Source organism: Antedon mediterranea, chromosome 6 (genome assembly GCF_964355755.1).
Source record: "Antedon mediterranea chromosome 6, ecAntMedi1.1, whole genome shotgun sequence".
Lineage (NCBI taxonomy): Eukaryota > Metazoa > Echinodermata > Crinoidea > Comatulida > Antedonidae > Antedon > Antedon mediterranea.
In genome coordinates this window covers 21,407,425-21,434,949 of record NC_092675.1, presented here as the reverse complement: position 1 = coordinate 21,434,949, position 27,525 = coordinate 21,407,425, and the positions used below count along the sequence as shown (strand labels likewise).

Here is a 27,525-nt window from a genome sequence, read left to right as displayed (position 1 = left end):
CTCAACACCACTGCACATACAAATATAACCATCATCCTCAGCTATGCCTCATTAAATAGAAGTCATTCTTTCAACTCATAAACATAAATAATTCTCCCCATTCAACGAAAACAAAACATTTATTCAAACTATTCTAAAATAAAGTTGTATTCAATTAATCCATCGCTTACATCCGATATACCCCCGTTGTAATTCAGTGCAAAGGTATTGCGTAACTAAACCTATGGAAAGGTGGTCAGGCTCCTATTGGGAGTTATATCAGAGCAATATAGGAGGATCATACAAACACTTGTAGCTCGCATATGATTCAAACAACTGTTTTATGCCTGTTTGAAACCGGGTAATAAGCAGGTGCAACTCATCATTATTAGTCGCATAGGTGTGCCCTCATATGAATGAACGAACTTTACTAGTCTAATCTGATGCATGTAACGTAGTGTGGTGGATGTCAAATACAACACATTGCCCTCTATACCGTAGTAGTTTTTACAGTATAGTATTGAGGGCAGCACACATATTTCTGGCAACAACACGAATTAAATTAAATGTTATATGTCTTTAGGCACATGGCCAAGGATTATAGTACAGTAAATTAATCACTGTCCTATCAGATAGGTGGGCTATTTTGTGAACCAGGTAATACAAGACTTGTTCCACCACCAGAACTAGAAGCGAGTCGACCGATATTGTTGGCTCTGTACAGTAAACTCATGCTTTAATCTCTCGGCCATTTGACATGCTTCCGCTCAGCCATTCAGCCAGTGTTAAATTTAAGCATATACTTTCTCATGTTCGTTTCAGAGGAAAGTGTTTCCATAATAAAAATGCCCCGAAAGTAAGGGTCCTACTGCATTTGAGATTGACAATGGAAAAAAAAATAATCGTAAACAACAATTATCAAATCATATAATGATTTATTATAAACACCAGACAACAATATGGAATGAACAGTGTCACAATATTTTTTCTTATTTTTAGCTCCATCAACCAAACAGCTTACACAACATAGAAGAACCCTCTAATAGAATGTATACAACACAATAATTATATTAAATAGGCCAAATAAAATAAATGGTCGTTTCACTCTATCATCAAATTTTTTAAGGCTCACATTTTTTTAAAACTTATTTGCTATTTTGTATATTTTTTAAATGATCGTCTTATGATCAGTAAAAAAAAAGATTGTGCAAAATTGCGTGATCGCAGTCGCCAAGTGCTCCAAGGTGTGTAAACAGCAACTGGACTTTAAAACTATGATCCTCATGTTAGTAAATCACACAAAAAGATTAAGGCCCAAGTTCCTCATAGATAACAAAAGTCTTTTCTTCGATGTGAAACTAACCTTTTTTAATTTGGCCTTATTAATTTCAATATAATTTACGTTCTCCTTGTACTTTACAGGAGCACATTTATTGCACCATAGATTTTTCTATACATAATATTTTTACATTAGTAGTACATTTTATCAACCAAACACAAATAGATTTAAAACCAAAGTCTTATGATCCACACAAGAATATGAGATGTTTCATTGTTGAATAGATCTCCACATTAAACCGCTGCAACCACTACAAACTGCTCTTTTAAAGCTCTGTCAAACTTTATGTGACAAAAAAATTGTGATGTGCCCATATATAAATGATGATGTCATATCACTACCATATTTGGGCACATCACACCTTTTTTGTCAAACTAGTTTGATAGTGTACACAGAGCTTAAGAATCCATCTTACGAGCAGTACCAAATATGTAGACCCCTTATACTAACACCCATATTTCTTCCCTATGATTACAATAGCTACAAAAATATATATTCTTTTACATAATTTATAACGGTGAGTTTGTAAACATGAGAGTTCAACTTTCTTTAAAATGAAATAAAAACATGTTTGTAATTTTCATTCTAAAACACATCAATACTTGTAATCTGTGTATATTCAATGATAAATACACATTCAGTTCAAAGTACAGATTTCATTTACACCAACAGAAAACATTAATAAAGCATATTCCTGGATTTCAAATTTCAGTTGTTTTTTAAAAATAAGAAATAAACCTTAATTTGCAACAACGATAATAATTTGCAGAGATTAGAACAAAATGTTGTAAAACCAGGTAACTGTTTGTTTTGATTTATATACCTTTTTCTTTAATGAAAATGCCTCAAATACTTATAATATAAGTGAGAGTAGATTTTAATAAATTTCCTATAAGTTTTACCACTAGAAAAAAACACCTCTGGACTTATTTCACGAAGCTTGTGAGGTTATCAATGTCGTTGCTAAGATTTATATTTTAAATATAATAGAAATTTTGACTCTTTAATTGAAAACAGTAATTTCCATTTCTAGCTCCAAATATTTTTATTCTAACATTCATTAAATTAAACATGTCATTACATTAATTATAACATCTGAGATTAATTACGAGTGAAACAAACTTGTTTCCACGTTAATTATTAAGCATACAATCAAAATTGCTGTGGTTACGTTACAAAATCTAGGAAAATCGATTGTGTTTCTCTATGAATAAAAAAACGATTTGGACATATAATTAGATATGGGAATAGGCCTAATTAACAAATTTGTGAACTGTACAGTTATGACATGCTGTTTACAAAAATACATGTGATTTCATTCCGGTTGAAGATTACGTCAAGACCAATATAGACAGCTAGCGTAATTCACAATAATCTTTAGGGAATTATGTGTTTTCGCTTCTGCTTATGAATGAAAATTGAAAAACAGATCAAAATAATACTTTGTTCATAGAACAATGATTTTATCTTTTGAAACATATTGTTCCGTTATGTTAAACTAAAATTAATTAACCTCTGTGATCATTATATACAAAAAAAATTCTGAATATATATTCTCTATTCAACAAAACTACATTTCATGTAGGAACATTTCTTACATATATTTAAAATAGTCAAACTATCATAATTATATTTAATATTTTGTATAATTTTTAATACTTTTTTTCATTACCAATTTGCAACCATTTTGATATAGCTGCTTTTTATAGTTTAAATTTTTAATTATTAATTCAAAATTATGAATTGAAGCAAGAAATACAGGTTAGAGGCAGTAGACCGAATATTAAATTGGTTTCGCAGACATGAATCATATCTCTGGTATTTTGGCCATAGTGTTAAAACCCATAGTTTCCTTGGTCATTTCACACAGTGTCTCAGATGTCACCAGCTTCCCTTGCTAAATAAAGGTGGAGGGAGGGTTCTATGTAACAGAAAGCATACAATCACTATTTTCTCCTGATTAAATTTTTTTTTACTAAAACTTCAAATTTTTAATTATTTTTCTTCTAACAAAGGCTTTGCCTTATCATGCAGTTAAGAAGTAATTATTAGGTCAACGTGTATGCAAGAATTGTTTGCCAGGATAATGCTCAAATTATCTCAATTTCTCTCCAATTCTCAATGCAACTTGGGTTCAATCAAACTTGTTTTAAGAAATTTATTTTTACCAAGACAAAGAGTTTGCCGAATCATGAAGGGAAGCAATGGAATAGTAAATTATGTCTGGGAATTGATTTCCAGGATCTTTTAAGATTTCTCTTGAGATTGTGTGTAAATGACCTCAATAATCCATAAGGTCTATTGCAATTCAGGTTTAAACTATGAAACAATAACCATTTTTTAATAGGCCTATACCAATTATTTGCTGTTAAGAAATTGTATCAGAATTTAAAAAAAAACTTAAAATTAACCTAGGCCTATACGTATTGAATACAAATTATTTAAATTAGACAAATAGTAGATGAATTAATATATAAGGTACCCCTCCTTTTTTTAGTTACATTTCCACAGTACAAAAACAAAGTCCTGTTTAACTTTGGGGGGTTTAGAAGGGATTTGAAAAAATGTATTACTGATATCGAATTCATCTAGACTATCACTGTGTTTTTATGTCTATTGCGTTTTTCGTATTATTAGTTGGGAAAGCCACTCGACAGTGCAGTTCTTTTGAACTGATCCACTTTTGGTTACCCGCAGGTGCTGATAGTACTTTTGTTCTGTTTTGTTGAATGATGCCGTACCTTGTTTATGATTTTTGTATGTTACCTGGAAATTGAATAAAATAAAAAAAAAATAAAATAAATATTATATATATTAAGCTCTGTCTACACTATCAAACTAGTTTGACAAATATGGTAGTGATATGACATCATCGTCTCCATATATGAACACATCACATTTTTGTTGTCATATAAAGTTTGATAGTGTAGACAGAGATTTAAACTACCCATGTATTGTGGACATGTTTGAATATCGATTCAATTGGCAAATCCAATACCTTGAGCATGAAGTTCTAATTGTAAAAAACTAGCAACATACATGGGTTAGCAAGAAATGCATCATTGTGTATTAATCAATCAATACGTGCGTGACAGCTAATCAGCATAGACTCCGTACTTGATTTCTGAATAATTATGACGCCGATGTCATTCCATCTATGATACATATGGAAGGGCCAAAGTAAAAATTTTTTTTTTCTGAATTAAGTGTAAATAAAAACAGAATAGGCATATTGTCTAAGCTTGTATCAGCATATAAATGCTAAAGACTTAGCTTTTCACAAAATCATGTAAGTAATAAGAGTCGATCACTGTGAGGTGCGAGTCTATGATTTATAGACTTTAGTGCACAATTGTTTTATAGTATGATCTAAAAATGTAAGTTTCATTTGTTCATGCAAGGTATCCCCTCACCCACCTTCCTGTACAAGGGTTTATCAGCATCTTTTGCAAATTTTAATTTATATTATTAAGATAATTATACCTCATTTACGTATGTTTATTTATATAATACCTGTATGTAAATTTTAATTTAGATCATAAAATGACCTCATATTCACACTGTTTGTGTGCCCTTGTTTATTCCCTTGCTTAATAATATTACCTGTATGTAAATACATTATTTAGAATATATATAAATGAGATCATTAAAAAATAACCTCATTTACATATCCAAAATATTAACATTAATTAGAATGAACACAAATAAACGGTGGGTCTCAATACAATAACACACACATCTAAAACATTGACGAATAAATAGATTTCTTTTAATTTCTCATTATTGCTTGTCCCATTCCCTCAATTCACGAAGTATATCTTGTTCAAGATCGGACATCCGACTTGTAAGTACAAAGTTGCAGTGAGTAGCTTCTAGTGTATCTTCTACGCGGCACATTTTGGTTTTTGGTAGATAACCAGGTTTAGATGCGGTTACCTTGTAGTTCCCTGGTACTAGTAATCTCCAGTAATCCCCATCTGGAGCTATAAGATATAAAATCAAAATGTAAAGCTTACATTAATAATAATAATTTGTATTTGTAAAGTGCTATTCCAATGATCATTGCTTTTGGTGCTGTGAATAGTGGCGTAACGTCTATGATCCCTCACTGGCTAAACCCAGGGGCTCCCCAGAGAAAAAGCAGGCATTAAAATATGTCGAAAAGGCTAAATGCCTCCAGCATTGAGAGGGCCACTTAGGGTTCCTAAACCAGGGGTACTGATCAGGTCTCTATGTTACGTCACTGGCTGTGGACTGATGAAATGTTACACTTTTCAACTACATGTTTCTTACCTACGGTTAATTTTGTATTTTGTGTCATTCAATATTACTGTACATATTTCTATTTTACAATAAAATTTATCTTGAATGGTTCTATTAAGTCTATCTATAACTGTTTTACTCTGCAACCTTTTTGATAGCCTTTACGTATCTAATTCATGTAAATATTGTACAGTATATATATTATAGATTTATTTCAGTTTTTGTATCATACTTCAACATAGCCATCGATAGTGATTAAAGATAGAAGCAACGAATTATTATTGAACACAAATTTCCTTTGGAACCCCAGTACTGATACGTTTGTCATAGAATGGGAGAATATTTCAGTCAATATTTAGAAATATATTCTCCCCATTCAACTAATAAACAGTCATTATTTGTATAATAATCAAACTATACTTGAATGTGGAAAATACAGTATAGTAAATAAAGTATTAATTGACTAATTGTAAAAGTATATATCATAGGTTTATGTTACGTCCATAAAGGACGATAAATCTTGTATTGTCGTTCGCATGACCGAGAATCCTTATGTCGTAAGACATGATTCTTACCTGTCGTTATATCGTGGTTGATTCCTTTAACACTGATGACGGCATTTTCAAGCACATCGCCTGATTCAGCCGTTACAAAGCCCTTGATGCCAATATGAACCTAATTAAAGAAAATAATGAGGTGTAACGAAGGTGATTAAAAATCTATAGAGATTATAATTTATTAGTATTATATATACTTAAGTAAAATAATTGAAAAAAAGGGGTTTAATAAGAACTATGGGTTCACAATAATTACATGAGGTAGGTGAAGATCCAGAAGGGAAATTACAACACCACATTACCCAAATTAATAAGTTTTTGGTTTTTGGTGCTGTTGTTATCCTACCATCTTTAATCAAATTCAACACAATTCTGAATGTTTTTAATTTTCATTTTATTCCATGACAAATTTTAAATTTGGATGCATGAGGTGGTCCTACCATCCTCCATCCTAAATATCATGGTGAGCAGTGATGCTTCTATTATGTGGTGAAACAGTAGGCCTACTGTAGAAATAGTTATTCTGAATGATGACATTCCAAACTCTAGTTTATTTCAACTTCCTGCTACTATAGATGTAATGTACAGTAGGTACCAGTTTAACTTTATTCTACTTGAAATATAGTACTTCTTTTAAGGGGACAACTATGGAACCATACAAAGTTTCCACTTGAACAAGGTAGGCCTACCCACTTAAATGTTTACATATAATTTACACCCCTCAGTTCACAGAAAGGTGTCCCCTTAACTAGGGAATCTGAAAGGAAGGGTAAACTACTGTATATAATATAAGAAAGACTGACAGTACCATTTGCATGTATTTTATAAGTGCGTTTTTGTTGTCATCCCAAAACTGAGGTAGCTGTTCTGCTGGAGGGAACTTATTGCAACCAAGCTCCAGTGTGATCTCAAAGCAGTTAGTGTACATGTAATTCGTATCTTGCATGCCTATGAAGAAAAAATTATATTATAAATTTTAATATGGTTTGTTGTACGTCACTGTACATTTTTATACAGTCATAAGAGAATATACGATATAAATTAAATGTGTATGTCTTTGGTATTCATTCATTCATCCATCGTAGCAGTTATTTGAAGGATATAAAATAACTGAAGAAAAGATTTCCATTGGATATAATTGAACATTGTACATCATTAGACGCTCTTACGTTTTAATGATAAATAGCAAAATTAAAATACTTGATCATGTAAGTTGTTTTATAATCTAGTTGCAGGTGGGGGGTGGGGGAGAGAGAACTGGAGTCTGTAAGCAGTAAGAATGAAAGTCTTGTGTCCTTTTTCATCATCAGAATGTTATCATAGCAGACCTACCACATATCTTTTACATTCTCTCAACCCAGAGTGCTTACATGTCTTTGAATTATTATTATTATAATATATATAAGCATCATTGTTTGTGGTTGTGATCCATGAGAAATTTAATTATTCAATTCAATCTTTTAAATAAAATTTCAGATGATTTGGTTTGATAACCACTACAAAATAGAAAGATTATTTGAATTCTTCATTGATTTAAATATTATATACAATGCATCAGTATAGGCCTACTTTATAGATGCGGAAATAAGTAAGTAATATGAAAATATTTCTAAATTCCTACTAAAAATCAAGTACAGTAAGTGAAATGTTTCTAAATTTGTACTAAAAATTCATTAAGTCAATAACATGCATCCAAAAATGTTTACATATTATCATCTATGACATATTATCCAAGGATTCATTATTACACGGGCATTACATTACAAGAAAGAGCTTTAATACAAGCTTGGCTTGCAAGAGCATTGTAAACATAAACGTACGTCAGCGGTATCTCCATGGCTATTTGTCATGAATACAGATTATAATGATAAGCCCGCCAAGTATCAATATGCGCCAGTGTTTATTATTCTCACATTGTGTTTTTCTTTTTGATATAAATAACTTTACAATCTAATTTCTATCTTGATAAAATATATGTTATGAAAATATATTGATCTTTTGAACTACTTGAAATGTATGTTTTTATCATTATTATTTTACTGAATTTATGAATCAAAAATATTTATTCACTTTCTATTCGTTGTTAAATAAATATATAGGCCTACAGTATATCTAACTACAATATTTAAATTTACATTTTCTCACTACAGTTTTGTTAATATCAAATGTATTGATGGATTACCGAATATTTCATGTAATTATCATATGCAAAAATTTGTTGAAAAAATATTGACAACTTCGCTATATAGACATTGCGAGAGCGGTTTATAACTGTTCGATATTATTATTGTAGATTCTTCTTGTTATATGTATAAAATATATGTATAATTTATTACAGTAATTTATGTATGATTCTGTATTTGTAAATATTGTACATTTATACTTGAAATGGTTGATGTAAGAAGAATAGAATTACAATGTGAAATCTGTAAAGTTCTGTAAAGTTTAATTTGTTATGAATAACGAATAAACCTCATGGTAAACATCAGTACATAAAATAATGAAACGAGCAAGAAAAAACAACTGTAAACAACGTGTATAACAAATTTCCAATCCCCCAACGTAATTAAAATTCTCGCATTGTATTACAGAGGAATTTATTTTAATCATAGATTTCATAAGATGTAAACAAAATGTTACGTCAGTGTTAAATCCTTCAGGGTTTGTGTTTGATTTTGACTTTGATCTGTTTATGTCCTGTCAGCGTTTTGAGAGCTCTAACATAGTTTATCTTAAGCTTCCTCTCATATGTTAATACAGAAGATTTAAATTTAAAGACTAAAAGAATTCTATTTTCTACTAGTAAAAATAGTAACTCCAAACCAGGTGGTTTTCAAAATGTATTATTCTATCCTATCTATTTCTATCCACTCATTATCATATAGCCACCAATCTTCCACCCCACCCTGGGGCAATTAAAATGAAGCTTAAACTCTTCCCAGCATAAAATTCCAGTCATTTCAATACAACATATATATATGCATTCAATAGCAAAAGTCTGTATAAACCATACAGCATTCAACATATCTAGTACAGGAATTTTTACAGAGTACGCATGAATTTTATTTTGATGGCAAAAATAGAGCCTAAAATTCATCTTTTACACTATTTTGTCTACAATTATCTAGTGAATCTTCTAGAAAAACTGTCATTAACTTTGAAAATAATAAGAATTTCTTTAAACAATGAGACAGAAATTATTTAACATTAAAGTCTCCCTTGGGGGATATAGATGCATGGCAACTGCAGTGTTTCAGATCATTATTATCACTATCTGCTGCAATCTTTTATCCAACAGACTATTAAGTAAGCCATTAGTTTACGCTAAATGCCAACAATCTATTATCTTTTTTCCAAATCAATATTTGTACTGTAAATATATTTCGTCTGTCCAATGTAGTAGAAATATTAGTAGAAGTAAAAGAAATATTATTCTCTTAAGTATAAAAAAAGCAATTATCATTATCACTACTTGCACCATTAAAAATAATAATTTCTTTTATTAATGGAATCTTATCATAACATATCCAAAAATAAAAATCAATCAATGCCCACAGTCATAAAATGAATATGACAACTGCATATTATCTGTATATCTTCTTCATCATCATTATCTTCATCATCAATCAGTTTGACATTATCAACAACTGCCTTGTTTTCTGGGACTGGTCATTTAAAGTTTTTAAAACATATTTTTATAAACGGTTACTGTATTTTAGTAATTTAAAACACACAAGTTTTTATCAACACAATGTAGGTCTACTATTACAACAGCATACTTTCATATATAACCCTACTGTAGGTGTCATCAGGCTTTTAGGGGAGGGGAGGTCTGATAAAATCTGTTATTGCACTGTTGTTAACATTTTTTCCTTACCTCCTGGAACTGGATACCAATCCGCTCCATTTGTGATTCCATCATCAAAACTTTCCTCGGTCATGTCGCATTTTTTACGACCTGGATCAGACATTGTTGCGTGGGCTTGTGAGTATGCTTTTGACAATTCTATGAAGACTGCGTCATCGGCACACTTTTGGTAATGCGGTCGGCCATCTTTGCTAGCATCAAATGGATAATTCGCAACAATATCGCCACCGTGAAGATTTGCAGATAGAACAAATGGATATTCTGTCATCCAATTCAAAATGACTTGAGTTTCTTTTTGAAGCTAGAATTTTAAACGAAATTGTTGTTGGATTTCAAAAGTAGGCAGTAAAATATCCCCAATTTTTTGCTACTTGCTTTATTTAATCATTTAGCTAAACTTTGGATGACTTTTTTTTTCATACGCATTCAACAGCCAGCACAAACTCGCCAATTACAGGATACAGGATGGGTAAACTATTTATCATGCTTATAAACTAAGTCTCATCTCATAGAGAGTGGAGTTAAAAGAGTCGTGAGTTACAATCCTAGCACTAGGTCAGGATTGAACCTTGGCGCTACGTCAGGATTGTACCCGGGACCTTGGGATTGGAAGGCACACACATTAACCACCAAGCTACAGCTCCACTCCATAGAGAAGCATGTCAAATTTAAAATCCGAAGTTTTTAAATCTGATTATTAGGTCCTGCAACATGTATCCCTATTTCATTTTACGTCAGGATTGAACCCGGGACCCTGGGATTGGAAGGCAAACACATTAACCAACAAGCTACAGCTCCACTCCATAGAGAAGCATGTCAAATTTGAAGTTCAAAGTTCTTAAATCTGATTATTAGGTCTAGCGACATGTATCGCAACTCTAGCTACATTCACACCTCTTCTGTTCCATGGAATGGAAGACTGTGCCATTCAATTCATCTTAAAAAGACCACTGTTTAACAAAACACTGCTGCCTTCATGAAATGGAACAAGTGTATGTATGGCCCATGAAACAATAGCATATTTTCCTGGCTGTTTTTAAGAGGAGATCTGGCTACCTTACCTTACCTTTTTACCTTTATTTGTTTATAAAAACTTTTCAATCAAAGCTTTGTGCTTGTTCCTGTTTAGGGTCTCATTACTTAAAATGGATAGTATAATTTAGGATGGTAAATCCTGTTTAATTACATAGTTTAAACTTGTACTGAAATATACTTTAAATACATATTTTTTATTAAATGCTTACCAAATGTCCAATTTCTTGCATTGTCATAGTAATATGATTATTTATTTTTGAATGCATCTTCTGAAGTTTGAAGAACTTTTTATCCATATCAGGAAAGTTTCGATTTAAATCAACGTTATTGGCATTTTGACGGCCTACAGTCCAAGAATTACTCCCAGTCTTCAGAAACTGAAAAATATAAATTATTGATAAAACATTTAGACAAGAACTATACAAAATCAAGCTGTTGGCAGATAGAAAGATTTTCTTATGGCGCAATTTTGAATGTATAGAGTTTGTATAAAGCATGGTTTGCTTTGATGCAATGCAACAGTGACCATGACAGATTGGTCCATACTTAGGCTTACTTCCTAGGGAGAACTAAGCTTAAAAGAGATAGAACTTTAGTTTTAGGGTAATTTTAGGTAGAAATTGATCATATATGCAATCTCTGTAACACACCATAAGGCCTAGACCATATTTGGGCATATTTTTTTAATGTATTCTGTCTTGCTTTAAATTTTACATATAGCCTCCCGACTATTGCATTTTTGTAAAATTAATCAAAGCGTTTGTGAAAATTTACATTCTTATTCCAGAACCTAATTATAATTTTGTCATTTCAATCCAGCCAAAGAAAACAGCATTCCAATAAGGTGGTCACCTCTGGGATAGAGTGTTAATTACATCCACTGTCATTGGTGAGTTGATTTATTATTTCACATGATTTGCACATGTGTACTATGTTAAATATGTGTAAAATTAATTTGTAATAATTTAGTAGGTGGTTTACCACACATAATTCACAGCAAGAAACTTTTGATTTTATTACTTTATACCAGAGTTACCTCTTCAGTAAACTGACTTCTCTCAGAGGGCCCAGTACAATACCTCCATGATCAGCACATAAAGAGACAATCCCCTGTAAGTTCTTTATCGTGCACATGTGCAATGTAATACATTGAAATTTAAATTTCACACCTGAGAAGGCAGTGAGAGGATCCAGGGTATAAAGCAATTTAAATGGAACAGTCAAAGTCATAGCTCTCCCATACTATTCTGTATCATTATGTCATATCACTTTCTCTTTAGGGAATTGAAAAAACACTTCTAAGTAAACTAAGTGGTCAACAACAAAATGGATGATGGGCCTACCTCTTCAAGAGCAATAGCATAGCCATCAGGATTCATTGTGGGCATGATGTGGATTCTGGTATTGTCAACCAGCTCTACGATTGTTGGAGTTCCTTTGTTGTACTCCTTACAAAGGTATGGTATAAGAATTAGAAGAATCTCTCGACCTACGACCTCATTGCCATGCATGTTGCCAACATACTTGAACTCGGGCTCACCTGTTAAAAAATAAACAAATGTTTTCATTAAAAAAAAAAATTAACTAAAATGAAAACTTTACTTCTTGCTTTACGATGGCTAAAAGACCACAATGAGTGTGATAAGACTGACCAAACTCAAAGCTTTACGATGGCTAAAAGACCACAATGAGTGTGATAAGACTGACCAAACTCAAAGAACATTTAAATAATACACAAACTGATAATTTAAAAAATAAATAACAAATACATTTGCTTGAATACAGTCTTTTCTTTCTGAAATATTAATTTATTACAATATGTTTGACAAATTAAACTCATTTTAAAACAAATAAAATGATAAATATCCTATTTTCACCTCTCAGTTGGATGACAAACAACGAAAAATGTCAAACGGTAAATATTAACATGTCACAGAGGGTACTCCCTGATGAACAGCAACAAACACGCTTGTTTTCATTTATAATTCAATCAGCCTGGAGATGCTATTTAAAAGCTTGTCTTACTTCTGTATTACATTGGACAATGCTGTAAAACCTTTTAAAGGAGCAGTGACTTTAATGGTTGCAACATAAATGTCAACATAATGTGAGAAGCATCAGGCGCGAGACTAACGCCAGATGCTTCTCACACCTCCAATCTCACGCAATAGGCAAATCTTTTTACTAAAAGCTTCAAAATGTTGTTGTTTATAAGTAAAGAATCACCAATCCCAGACCACAAGATGAAAAGCAACTTGGGGAGTAGTGAATCAGGGTTACTTCGCTCCAAGAAGCAGCAGCAAACATAAATGCAACTAACTTCAAAACCAGAGCTTGGCCAGAATGCCTTAATTGTTTTTTTTTTTTTTTGGGAGACTTTTGTATTTGGAAGTTTTGTAATTGAGTTGATTATAACATTTTACAATAAGAAATTAGTTAAATTTGTTTCCAAAATGTGGTCATTTAATGTTCGACTGGTTGGATGGCACAATAAAAATTGATTGAGCTTCATTTTAAATTGTTTGGACGTTAAATACCAAAAGATGAGAAGACATCTGTATTATGTTGGTAATTAACTACGAATGTAATAAAATTCAGAAGATTTAGCATTTTGACATGAACTCAGATTGCTTCAGGTTGTTGATAAGTCATGCTTTTGCCACTTTACTGTCTCAGATGACTGTCGTTTTAACACCAGCAGACATTTAATTATTTAAACATATGTGCCATTACCTTATAGTGTGGTGATTATAATGATACATTGCTTCTTAATATAGTTTTGTAAAAAAAGTAATTATGTTTTGTTGCAGTAGAGAATGTGCATATTGTATGCTATTATTTAAGATATACCTTTTGAGCTCTGATATTGTTTTCTCAGATTTTTTATTAGATTTCTCCAGCAGTAATATGGTACACATTGGAATTATCCAGCTTGAGATACACCTCTTACATAAATCGGCATGCATGCAACCTAAGATAATATCGATCCTTGTTATCTATACCCTTTAACGTCACCAACCAATGGTAACTACACGTTATCTATCATGTACGTCACCCAAGTACATAAATCAATAGTTAATCATACTTTTCATATCCTGATTTATAATGAATTATTTTTAGTGTCAGTAACGTTACTTTAATATAATTCATATTATAAAATTAATTATATGTCCTTTTTCAAAGATTATACCGGAAGAAGCCTGTGGTTAAGAGATTATTATGAAAGACGGAGGAGTGAAACATTGATGAAATCTACAACCACGCATTTGTACGACTGTCCTATAACGTCCTTTTACATGGAAAAACTGTGCATGCATGTCCAGTTTCAACCCCATGTGAATTAAGCCTATGGTTAGTTATTTTACTTTAATCTCTATTTAATTGCTTTCAGTATATTAATAATATTCTTATTATGATAGTTGTTTTTCATAGTCATTAGCAAAGTCTAGAGAATAATCAATTAAAAATAATTTCTTTTGTTGGATTTATTACGTGCCCAAAACATTAGCGTTTATGAATTTGCCATGCATGCAGGTAATCAGAAGATACAATGATTTTGTTTTGTATCTCTTTTATTGACTGTGTTTACAAAAATAGGCCATCACTGCACATAACATATTTGTTAGATTAAAACAGTAAAAAAATACTTTTTAAAACATTTTTAAAAAGCTCCACTACCTCAACATGCTGATTCTTGATAAAAATACCTTAAGAAAAAAATTTATTGTGGTAAACAGCATTACCATCACCCTATTTCTGTTATTATTATGGCTAGTCATTTTAGCTAAATGACTATATATAATCATAAGTCATTTTTTGGTACTTACCTTGATGCATTTCATATTCTCCTTCTTAATATCTAAATGGCTTTATTCATAAAATTGTACCTGAAACGTCATAAATGTATATATTTATACTTACTGATGTTAGTCTCATGATCTGTATATCAAATCACATGGTTATCGCATAAATTTGTCAATACATATTCGATCTATTAGTACCGCTGCAATTTTGCATAATGTGAACTTTAAATTGTTGTGGGTAAAAAGAAAGTATGAATGCTTGGATGGCTGTATGGCATCCAAGAGTATTAAGATTTTTCGGTTAAGTTCTCAAGTCATTTAGGATCAATGATAGCTGATTTAAATAGCGTGCTGTACACAAATCTATCTCAGCTCAACCTGATACGCTCTAATAATTGAAACAGTTTTATCCACTTGGTACAATTATGATTTAATAACATACTCCATCGATTCTTTATACTCTAGTTTTACGAAATGATAATTACTTGTAATCTACGAACAGTTGTGTCTCTCTGGACAAGCTGAGTGACCGGCTGCCCTTCACATAGGACAATAAATTCGGTAATTTTAAATCTGCAGTTGTCCAGTTGGTATAAAAAATTGACAGTTATATAATTTTAAATCAACATGTATTGTCTATATTTATATCTCTGTATGACACTTTATTTCTTTCTTGTTAAGGCATTACAGGTTTTCAAGATATGGACATGCTGATTGACCACCTGTCTTTAAAGTATAGCAACGCTAATTTCTGTAGCAGCACTCACACACTCACTCAGGCATCATCTGACAGACCCCAATGACAGTTCTCCATAGGTTCCTAATTTGCATAATGGTCTCAAGATCTCTACTTGTATAACCTGTGTCTTCTTGGAGCTGCATATATCATCATAGGTCTACCCACCTTCCTCTTCCCTTGGGTTGGTCTCCAGGTATCTAAGTTGGACACAACCCTTTCTATCTGTCTTTTGCAATGACCTGCAAATTGCAGTCATCTAAGGAGATAGTGTTTGTTATTTTTGGAAGCAATAGTCTGCCAATTTTAAAAATTAGAATTGTTTTCAATAGAATGATCATGCGCAACCACAAACCGGGTAATCTCTGAACAAAAATGTTAAATGGAAATACTAATTGACAAATGTATTAATTTCTTTATTCTTGAAAATTGTTTTACTAACTACTGTATTGATATAATGTTTAACAGCAAACGTGCAACAGCAAAAACCAAGAACGCAAACTTTAAGGCCAACTAAGTAGGGCTGACACAAAGCTAATGTGAGTCACCACACGTACGATTTATCTAATTTGTTAGAAGCTGTGAAAGGGCCTTTGGCGTTGGGATGTTAAAACATCATCGTTGCGACATATTCTCTAATTGATCAGACCATTGGCTATCAAAATACCCACCGACCAATTTATCAACTGGCTGTACATCTCAGTGGTGATAATATAAGTGTGGAGTTGTCTTTAATTTGAGACAGGGCATGCCAGCAAGACGATACCTTGTCTTGTATTTATATAGCTCAAAATGCTATATTGAATGATACCTGATATGATTTCTGCATTATAACATAATGTAATTTTCTAACTTCAGTATTATGTCTTTTTATTATTAACAGTTTCTTCTGGAAAAGGAATTTAGAGATTATTTCTACAGTTGTATCCCCATGATACTGTACAGGTATTTCAGCTAAAAAGCACAGTATGATGGTATCTTTGTGCACATATGTTTCACCACTACTGTATATGTTATCATTATTTTTTTCCTCCATGATGTAAGCTACTATCCTACTATCATACATAGCAGGGCTAGCCACCAGTGGTTGGTAAAGTTTCAATCTGATAACATATTGCCTGGCCTGCACAGAGGATTGCTACCTCTTACCACTTTGATTCTTGTGGTGGCATAATGGTGAAAACATGTATACTGATTTTTTTTTTTTTCAATGACAGTTTTCTTATTAAAGTAATACATTACATCAATTCCTGAATAAAACTTGCATATAACGTAGCTTGCCATTTAGAAGATAATATGTTTTACTACATTCAGAAAATAAATTTGAAATTGGATGTCAGATATTTTCGAGTACAGTATATCTGTAATTTCTATGATATGAATAATTTCATTGGCATTGGTATTGAATTGCTAATGCAATTGAATTGCTAGCGTATTGGGACTGTGATGTTTGAAACATTGCCTGACTCTTGGTTTGTAGTACTGTACTGGACCATGATTTTTTTCTATGTTAAACATTGCCTACTAATTCCTAGACTTTTGGATCAAATCTGTTGATTTTCACATGGGTAATTAGTTTCAGTAGCTGCCTCAGTGAAATGGAATTAACTTCTCATTTCATAGTTTTTAAGGTTTGATGGCAGTTCAATGAAACAAAAATGTAATGTCCTAATATGAACTCAAAGTTTAAGGCGATAATAAATCAAGGTATAGGAATTCATATTGCATCATTTTACATCCTTATACTCTTATATCTGACAGTAAAGTACCTCCAATGTAAACAATCTTTATTGTTATATAAATTTAAAACATGTGCACCTCATTATTCGGTATTTTTTGTTTATATTTTAAACAGGAAATATGTACTGTATTAGATTCCTTTACATCAACAATGATATAAAACGTGAACACAAGTTTATGTAATAGGTGACTACTGTGGCAAAGTTTTATGATACTCAGGTACAGTAACTTAACTAAAATTTATTGGTTTAAATACTTCTTATTGCTCTATAGAATGAAAGTGAAAATGACAAACTCTGCAATTGTATTTGAATTGTAAATTGTTTTGATTTGTAATGATAACAATAATTTTAAATGTAAATATGTATATGTTTGTATGATGTAGTATGTTTAAGCGGATACTGGCCTTTGATGGCATTAATTGCAGCAATAAAGAAATTGAATTGAATTTTTCCCTTTTTGTCCTTTACAATTATTAGATACACAAATTTGCTGAAGCATCTAAAATAAAAACCGAGTTTAAAGCAGAAGACTCCGATTAAATATACATTTTCATACAGAATTTGAGAACTTGCAGCAATCACCAGTAAATCTGAATCTAAAAGTGTGATTTCTACTTTCTAAGGCTAGGGCTACAAATGAGAGTTGGATGATATTTGATGTATAATATTTAATGACACATAAAATATGGATATATGTTATTTTTTAAGTGAGATAATGCACATTTAAACATTTTTACAGGGGTTATCACCAGGAAAATGACATTATACTAGGTTTATGATAACTATAAAAAGGGCGATGTCAAAAAGCATGACATTGCATTCAGAAAACTAGATTTTTCAGAAAACCACTACCATGCGGATCTAAGGGGTCCAAATATCTGGCTAGAGCCCTCCACTCCCATCCCTTTCCTAAATTTCTACAAAAACATTGCAAGATATAACATTAGGTCAGCATCAGAACTTCATCTTAACGTCCCCACTGAAGAGTGTCCAATTGGTAGAGCTCGATTGATGGTGGGCGGTCTTTTTAAATTTGTCTTTTTTTGTTGTTTTTTATTATTTTTGCTTCTTCATTTTCAAATTCTTAAATTATTCTTTAGATTAGTTTTTTACCATTTCAGCCCGAGTCTCCTTGGATAGGATAGGATAGTAGGCCTACTGTCTGTAGCAACAATTTCCATTTATGTAACATACAGTACTAAATGCTATAGCTTATGCCGGTACTGTATATCCTACTTAATTGTTTAGTTTTCCATGGGAAGAGCTAGGGGAAGTAAGTCTAACATAACATGGATTTATATAATTATTTTTGTATCCTTTGGGATTTAAGTTTTACTGGGGTTAGCAGCTTCCAGCTTGTGCACAGATAAAAGGATTTAGATATTTTACTAAAATTGAGAAATAATTGCAGATTATCGTCGCATGATCCTCTCAGATGTATTGAGTATGCAACCAGTATTCGTCTGTATAAAGATATTCTTTTTGTTCAATTGACAACTACAGTACATTAGACAATATGTATGATTATAACATTCAGGTGCAATAACAGCTATTCACTAATGTTTAGTTACTAAAAGAAACACTAAAACAGAAGAACAACTAAAAAAACAATGGATTTTCATAATTAGAGATTATTCATTTATTGATTTTAAGGCTCAATATGATTTTAAAGATATTTATAAATAGCTTTTGTTGCTTTTATCTTAATGGCATTCATCTGACAATCTGTATACTGTAATGTCACTGATAACACCTAATTAGCTACTGTTCGTAGATATGTATGTGAAATGAACACATTCAGGGTTAAAGTGATTATGAATATGAACTATTACCTAATTGACCATCAAATAAAAGCTGAAAAATGGAAGACAGGTAGTAGGTTAGTAAAAGTAAAGGAGTCTATAAAGGACACATGTTAAATATAGTCCACTCAATGTACCAAATTTCTACTACCAAGGCCTAGGCCTATCACAAAATAAAAAAATTGGGAAAAAAATGAATATGTATCTATCTATCTAGTGTTGTTTGTCTGTTGTGACAATAATTAGAAATAGAATTGTGGGCTTATAATTTTTAATACATAATTAGCATGTATAGTATACATATATAGTAAAGCTACAATTCTATTTCTGTATTTATATCTATTACATGACTGAATCCATATTTGCATTTATTAACTCATTTGTACAGTAACTGTACTAATAGGAAAATGTGTGTTCTATATTGTTGCAAGATGGAAGACAACATGTAGGAAATCTGTGAATAAAACATGAAAATAATGTGCTGAGATCTCAATGTAGAATTTTACTTTTATTTGTAATTGATTGATTGATTGATTGATGGGTTAATCTGCCAACACCATATATCACAACACAGATTATGTCCAATTAAACTGTTTACTGATAACAATTTGGTGTAATGTGGTACAACTGTTTATTATTATCAGAGGGATACTTGATACAGATTTATTGGACAAGCTAACCTCTAAAAGTAAGGTCATTCTGGGATAGTTTTTGTAAGAAGATGGTAAATGATGGGGATATGTTTATTATATCTTTGGACCTCAAGTATTAATTATTATGATGGTAATATTTTGAAAACAATCAACAGTTGTTTTTTGGTTTTTTTTTTAAATAAATAAAATAAAGTATATAATGACACAATAAAAATGATTGGTTACGGTACATTTTTTAAAAAGATAAGTAATATTAGACAAAAATTTATAATATGACAGACACTTACTGTTACTTGATCATTACTTATGATCACATATTCTTATGTTAAGTAATACGCTTCGAAGAAATGACGAAAAATATGAAAATAATTAGCATATAAACTGTAAATTATAAATGACGCCATTGAATAACTGTTCCAATCTGAATATTATTATGTATTCATATTGTTGTATTCATTGATCTTTGCGGTTAGTTTTTACATATAATCAATATTTGCTGGTAAAGAAACCTGTTGAAATAATATTGATTGTGTTATTTTCCATTTTCAGTTTTTAAAATTTAAGTAAATAAATGAATGCATTATTTTGCAAATGTTTCAACCATCAGATATATCAATGTGTAGGCCTAATGAGGTTAGTAGTACTGTAGTAGTTTCTAAACAAAAATGGTTGGACTCTAGTCAACAGGTATAATCAATACAGTGTTCTCGATCTAGAAAACTCAGATATGTCCGAGTCTGTGCACATTCTAGTGAGGCCTTTTACCATATCAATTTGTAAGAAATCCTTTCTTTGTAAGGATTTCAAAAGAAGACCAGTGGACCATAAATACAATACAATCAAAACCTGGCATGGCATTCTACTGTACTGTAATTTGAATGGATCCAAAATATACCACCATTATTAGTAGAGGTATATATAAACACTTAAATGCGTGGGCTTGGTTGTGTCCATATGCTAACATTTAAACAAATCTATAAAATTTGGTTGTAACTGTTGATCAGAAGCCCAACACACTTTTAAATTAAACAATTCTTATAAAGAAACTATTATTTGTAGTGACAATACACTAACTATACTGTAGTGTTCAATTTTATTTAATAAATAAAAAGATTTTCGAATTTAAAAAGGTATTAGGGGAAGGGAACGTAGAGAGGAAAGAAAATATGGAATTTTTAAGTTCATTATTAATAATTAGACTGGACATATTTTATCAATGGACAAATTCCTAATTATAAACTGTATGAAATGTATTACTATTAACCTTAGTAGTACCTATAGGGTAGTTTTCAATTTCCCTACAAGGCTATATTAATATATCATTAAAATCGCTGTAACTCTTAAAAGTCATGATTAAGGTTGGTCCCAGTAGGGGTTGTTGGTCCCTTAAGCACACTTCCCTATCTAATTATCACTATTGTCACCTCAATTAGGAGCCGGCTTATTTTGATGTTTTCCACCCCTGTGGAGTAACTGTGATATTTTCAAGGTTCATATGCACAAATGTGACAAAATAACAGTATTAAACTACAATTTTTTAATTTTGAAATTTAAGCAATCCATGAGATTCTGTAATTAATGTAAAGAAAGAGAAAAAACACTTAAAATTTCCATCAGAAACATATTGAATAGTTTATGCATTTCAAAAAAGGTCCATTAAATATATTAGGCATTATCAGTACGAGATCCTTCAGATGATTTTCTATACAGTTTGTGTTTATGCTCAAAGTCCAACTGTGTTTGTTGTGTAATTGGTATCATATTATGCTTTTTAAACAGCAAAATAATTTAGGTTAAAGTGAGATAGGGAGCTTTCATTTTGCGACCGAAACCCTGCCTAGGTCAGGTCAATCGATGTCACCTGGACATAGAAACCATCAAATATGTGTCTGTGTTGGAGTGAGGAAACGCGTCCCAATATCCCTGCATGTACAGTGAATACATATGACATACTGTACTTCAGTCGTCCAAATCAAAAGCCCATCCTATTAATTTATTAAAAATACACAAGAGAAAGACAAATATTGATCAATGATACATGAATTCAAAAGCTGGACATACTGTACTGTAAGGACTGTGGGATTCCCTGACATTTCTTTCTTTTTACTTGGTCATCAAATAGTTTGCGGAATGTTGAATTTAGTAATTGAGATTCAACATTGGTTAACAAATGTGAAAAAAGGGCTCACACTATACATGAATCCGTACCAGGCTTCTTAAAATGTTGTGGTGGAAAAGTGGCCGATGAAGACAACTTAGCAGACTATTTTAACATCATTCAATTTAGAATGTATGTTGTACAAAGTTCACACAAAAAATTAACATTTGTATGACATACATTCTAACTATTTCATTCTAACCGCAAACAAATTTATGTTCTTGGTTATAACTCTATCTAATTCTTGTCTAAATTGATCTTGATAACTTCCAACTGCGGCCATCCTTCAAATGTAAAGACAGGTTTGAAAACATATCCTAATGTAAATACTAACCCAAAATATTTTTCTTTGACCACACAATCTTCACAGATTAACACCTTTGGGGCAACTACAGTATCTCAAAGCAAAAAGGACACTTTTATTGACAGTCAAAAAAATTGACATTGATGGCGCCCCACTGTGCTGTGTGAAGACTACGCGTCTGACTGACGTTTGCTTATAAAGCTCTGTGATGTGATGTACCCAAATATGGTAGTGATATGCCCAAATATGGTAGTGATATGCCCAAATATGATAGTATTATGACGCATTATGTCCATATATGCACATCACATTTTTTTGTCACATAAAGTTTGATAGCGTAGACAGAGCTTTAAGTCTAAATCAAAATTTATTATGTGATCATTTATCTATTCAACTGCTTTTATATTGATATAACTTGCATGTGTTTATCCACCAAAAATATGGTTTTAAAAACATATTTTACAGAATATTTTTTTGCCAATAAACATTTTTTTAAATATGTAAGATGTATGAGTGATTGACAGGCATCATTTGACTATAATGGTGTACATAGTTTTTTTTTTTTTATATAAATTGATTCCTGACAAAACAAATTCCGAACACTGAAAAATATTTCCTCTTCTGGACACTGAAAATGTTAAATATAGTTTTAAAACTCTAACCAATTCTGTTCTCAATTGCGAAAAACTATTTTTTAATGACGCAAACAAAAAATAGCCCTAATATTCACCCATTTAACAAACGAAAAAAAGACTGAAAGTGGAAAATCAGCTTTAGACAATAGACTTGAATGAAACAATGCAATTATTTGCAATATGAAGTGACTTGTCAACCTGTCGAAATGACCTATGGCCGGTCAGTCTAATTACCGAAAACAACCGAAAACAACCGAAAATAACCGAAAACAACCCTAAACAACCGAAAACAACCACAAACAACCGAAAACAACCATAAACAACCGAAAACAAACCGAAAACAAAATAAAATAATCTAAATACCGAAAACAAATTTGTATAATATTTTTTAAATGTTGTCCTCTATTGATGGGTGTTTCTAAATCTAAGACCATAACAGAGACAAAACCGCGCGCGCAAAAGCCAAGGAAGACCCTACGATGGTAGTGTGCACAAAATAAATACAACTAAAAATCATGCAATCAATCAATGATAACATCGCATTTACTTACAGAATCTATAAAAATATTTTAATTTTAGTCTTTCGATTTTTGATCCAGAAACCAGCGCATTACTCCTTACAATAATTTGTTATCCGTTTTTAATGTTGTATTGTTTTATGTTTCAAACCTGTTAGTGGCGGTATTTATCGCTGTTGGTTTTGATTGAATAAAATAAAATAAAAATAAAATTGTGAATATGTTAATCCATAGTATAGAAAGTAAATTGACTATGGTTAAGCATGATCGATTTAATTATAGATTTTCAAAGATAATTATACAAAGATACTAGGGACTATAAAGTATACTTAAAACAAGCTCACTCTAAAGGATTCACAATAAAATCTATTCAGTAAAATTACTGTAGTCGAGTAAATAACGTTTTTATCCTTAATCGCTTCAGTATTCACTTAATAAGTGACGAAAACCGGGGACGAAAAAACGCAAAGTTAGATAAAATCATGCTTTGTTTTTGAAAAGACTAAAAACGAAATGGGTTTATATATTTTGTAAGTAAATGTAATCTATTTCATTGAATTTGTACGATTTTGAGTTGTATTTTGTGCACACTACCATTTCTTAGGGTCTTCCATGACTTTTGCGCCTCTGTATGGTCTTAGCTTTAGAAACACCCATCAATAGAGGGCGACATTAAAAAAATATTATACAAAATTTGTTTTCGGTATTTAGATTTTTTAAATTTTTTTTTCGGTTTGTTTTCGGTTTGTTTTCGGTTGTTTTCGGTTGTTTGTGGTTGTTTTCGGTTGTTTTCGGTTATTTTCGGTTGTTTTCGGTTGTTTTCGGTAATTAGACTGACCCCCTATGGCCAACTAATACACAATGTTGGTATGGAACCGATCCAGGAAGTATACCCAGAGTGTATCCATTGTTAAGTTATCATGTTTTACATTGTTTTCAGATATCCAACATACCAACCTGTTTTCTTCATTATTTTTCTTTTTCTAATACACAATAAAAAATGAAGTAAAACATCTGGCATATGCAAATGAGGACTGTCCCACAATGCATACATATTTTACCACAATGGATACGTAAACGCATATGGCATATTATAATACCAACTTATTATGCTGTAGTTGATGATACAAAAAAAGCGACTGTTACATTACATTATATTTTTTTATATAGACCCTATATAAAGTGAAGTAGTTGTAAATATAATTACGGTTTAGAATAAACAAAAAAAAATCTGTAGACAAACAATGTTGGTTCATTATGCCAGGTATGCAAAGAAATAATAAACTCGCACAATATAATATAATTTAACAAACATCTAAACTTAATATAAATAATTTAAATAATTGTACCTGGTTCATGCACTCCTGGGTTGTCTGTAATTTCAATGGTCCACAAATCAACATTTTTCACACTTTTTCCTGGACTGTACACTCTGGTGATATCTGGACATTCTCTGGCAGTTTCATCCAGCACTCTTTTCAGAGCTTCAGCATCATGATGGGTCCATGTGTAGTCATCGTCTGGGAAACTGTCAACATAAACAGTTAATAATGCCACTAGAAATAAAACCACCAATTTCATATCTCCCCACAAACGCTTTTCGGATTTTCCGAATATTATTTCTTTTGCAATTTCTTTTGATAATTCTTGCTTAAAATGTAGCTGTGTGTGTGAGCGTTATATGCGATACGTCGGTTGATGTTCCGTCGGTAATTTCTAATGTCCTTTATTTTCTATGCGCCGGTAATTCTCATCTCAACGATTTTCTTTAGTTCTCCACTCAAAGGTGTGCTTAGTATTCAGACTGTTCCATTATCCAATGGGTGCATTTTATTTAATGACGTCAGGAGAAACTATAATGTGATGATAATTAATTTCTTAGTTATTGAATCCAATAAACGGATAGTTGGAAGTATTAAAGTCCAATGTTTACGAGAGTAGTAGGCTAGATAGATACTTATGTTAAGTGTATTCTATTTATTTATGGGTTCGTAATTTTCATCGTGGGAAGAAACGCGTCACTCTCGCGTGACGACAACCTTCTATAGGCCTACAGATAGGCATATTATTTTTTAATATGATGATCGATTAATTCAATATGTTTAAAAAAAAAATAATTAAACACCTTTGGTCTACGGAACATTTTCTCAAGTATATCGAGGCGTGAATTGTCTTGCTTGTCCATCTGATAAAAAATAAACTGTTTGGACACAGTACACATCCACCAGGCGATCTGTAAATGGACAGCCACATTGTCTTACGATGTAAACAGGTGTATTGTTACAATATCGGTACATTTATAGTAATTATAATAATTTATGATCCTTTTCGTTCATATTTATATAATGAATAATTAGAAAGTGATCAAATTTGTGCTAGTGACTTTGAATTAAAATGTCACCGTAATAATATTCATGTTTTACCAGTATTTCTATTATTTGAAAACGAAATGTTAAATGTGCATTCTTTTTCCATAGCACAATGCACGCAATTTGATTGTCACTCAATGAATCCATTTGCTTGTCATAGCTCGTTTATTTGTCACTCCATAGTTCATTTGATTGTCAATCCATATTGATTGTCATTCCATAGTCCATTCCAATGTCATTCAATATATTCCATTTCCTTAGCATTTTACATATGATATTCTATTTCTATATTCCAAATAGTCAATTGATTGTCATTCCATACATTCATAATTTTCTTTTTGATTTGCCGTTCCATAGTCCCTGATTCGTTTCATAGTCCTTTTTTATGCTCATTCCGTTTATTTGTCGTTCCGATACGGTCATTTTGATTGTCATTGCATATTATTTTATTTTATTTTCAATTCAATTCAATTCATATTTATTTACTCATCGTTTATAAATATAATTTCATAGCATAAATGATGGCAAGGATCCTGCATAGAGAAGTTTACACTTCTGTTTTCGCAGGACCCTTTTAAATAAAAAACATAAAACAATAAACACAACAAAAAAAAGCATTTCCTATTTACATTTTGGAGTTGTTCATCATCACAAAGGGATAGTGTTTTTCTAACATGATTATTTATATATTTATTTTAAATTTATACATAATTTTCCCAGGGATTTTCTATTCCATATTTCAATATTGATTGATTGTTATATTTATTTATTGTTAATGTTACATGTATCACTTTTAGTGTTAAATTGTTGTTTCGTAGGCCTATAGTTCTTTTGTTTTAAGAATTTAACTCTCTAAAAAGTTATAACTTTTTAGAGAGGGCGCTTTTGCATGACAAGTGAACGTCAAAAAACACCATCTCTCTCTGTTTTTAATACGTCGTCTGTCTAGTAGCAAAGAATATATATAACAAGAATGAGTAATCCGCGATTTTCCCTGTAACAGTAATATTGTCCATGTGGTAGGGCGCCGCCATAAGTGTGGATGTATCTGGGATGTATACAACTTTTTGTGACGGTTTCAATAATCAAAGGCTAGACCACCGGTAGTATTTTCATGATAAAAAATGTTATCAACTACATGCCAACATCATGTTAAATGCTATTTGGATATTTAATTGTTCGTTTTATGCAATTTATTTAGTAAAAACTGCCGTATAAACAGTTCGCTTTATCAACCGGGCGCTACGATAGCGTGACCGTGCGTGTTGGTGATTACGCGATTTCACGAAGGATAGTTTAATAATATTCCTATATTTAACTTGTTTCTGGTAAAACAATAAATGTTAATGACATTTAACATTTTATCCTATAAATAACATGTATTTTATACTAATTTATATCATAAAAACAATACTTAATTTACCGGGCGTAGAGTAGTACGCGGCAATGGTAAAGAATAGGCCGTGCTGAGTAACGATTTGTTGATTTTGGTGTTGCTGTGTTAGGCCTTTTTTGTGAACTAATTTAGCATGTTAGTAAATAACTGTCTGTAAAAGTGAATGTACACTAGTTTGTTAATAAATATGTATTATAAAATAGTTTACAATTGCGAAATATATTATCATAATTCTATTTAATGTGACATGTATAATATCTATTAAATCAAGTCTTATTTAGTATGTATACATCCGCCCTTATGAGGGCGGGCATCACTCTCTGGAGCTCTCTGTTACAAATTTCTCATGCAAAAATCGCGGAATACTC

At 31.5% G+C, this 27,525-nt stretch overlaps 1 protein-coding gene across 1 annotated transcript; it reads right to left on the bottom strand.

The window, feature by feature from the left end:
* Window positions 1-770: 770 nt before the first annotated feature.
* LOC140051109 (carboxypeptidase D-like) lies at window positions 771-25,131 on the bottom strand. The gene is made up of 7 exons (XM_072096218.1): window positions 24,742-25,131; window positions 12,385-12,581; window positions 11,251-11,418; window positions 10,016-10,307; window positions 6,947-7,086; window positions 6,157-6,256; window positions 771-5,301 (listed from the first exon to the last, which is right to left on the bottom strand). The coding sequence occupies exons 1-7, from the start codon at window positions 24,971-24,973 to the stop codon at window positions 5,099-5,101; spliced, it is 1,332 nt and encodes a 443-aa protein (XP_071952319.1). The 5' UTR covers window positions 24,974-25,131; the 3' UTR covers window positions 771-5,098.
* Window positions 25,132-27,525: the final 2,394 nt, after the last annotated feature.

Excerpts from the sequence above, each read along its gene's own strand:
- LOC140051109 (XM_072096218.1), bottom strand. The coding sequence starts at position 24,973 with ATGAAATTGGTGGTTTTATTTCTAGTGGCATTATTAACTGTTTATGTT. Across the intron at positions 10,308-11,250 it reads TGCAAGAAATTGGACATTTG|CTTCAAAAAGAAACTCAAGT; the intron begins GTAAGCATTTAA and ends TTAAAATTCTAG. Across the intron at positions 7,087-10,015 it reads TTGGTATCCAGTTCCAGGAG|GCATGCAAGATACGAATTAC; the intron begins GTAAGGAAAAAA and ends TTTTCTTCATAG.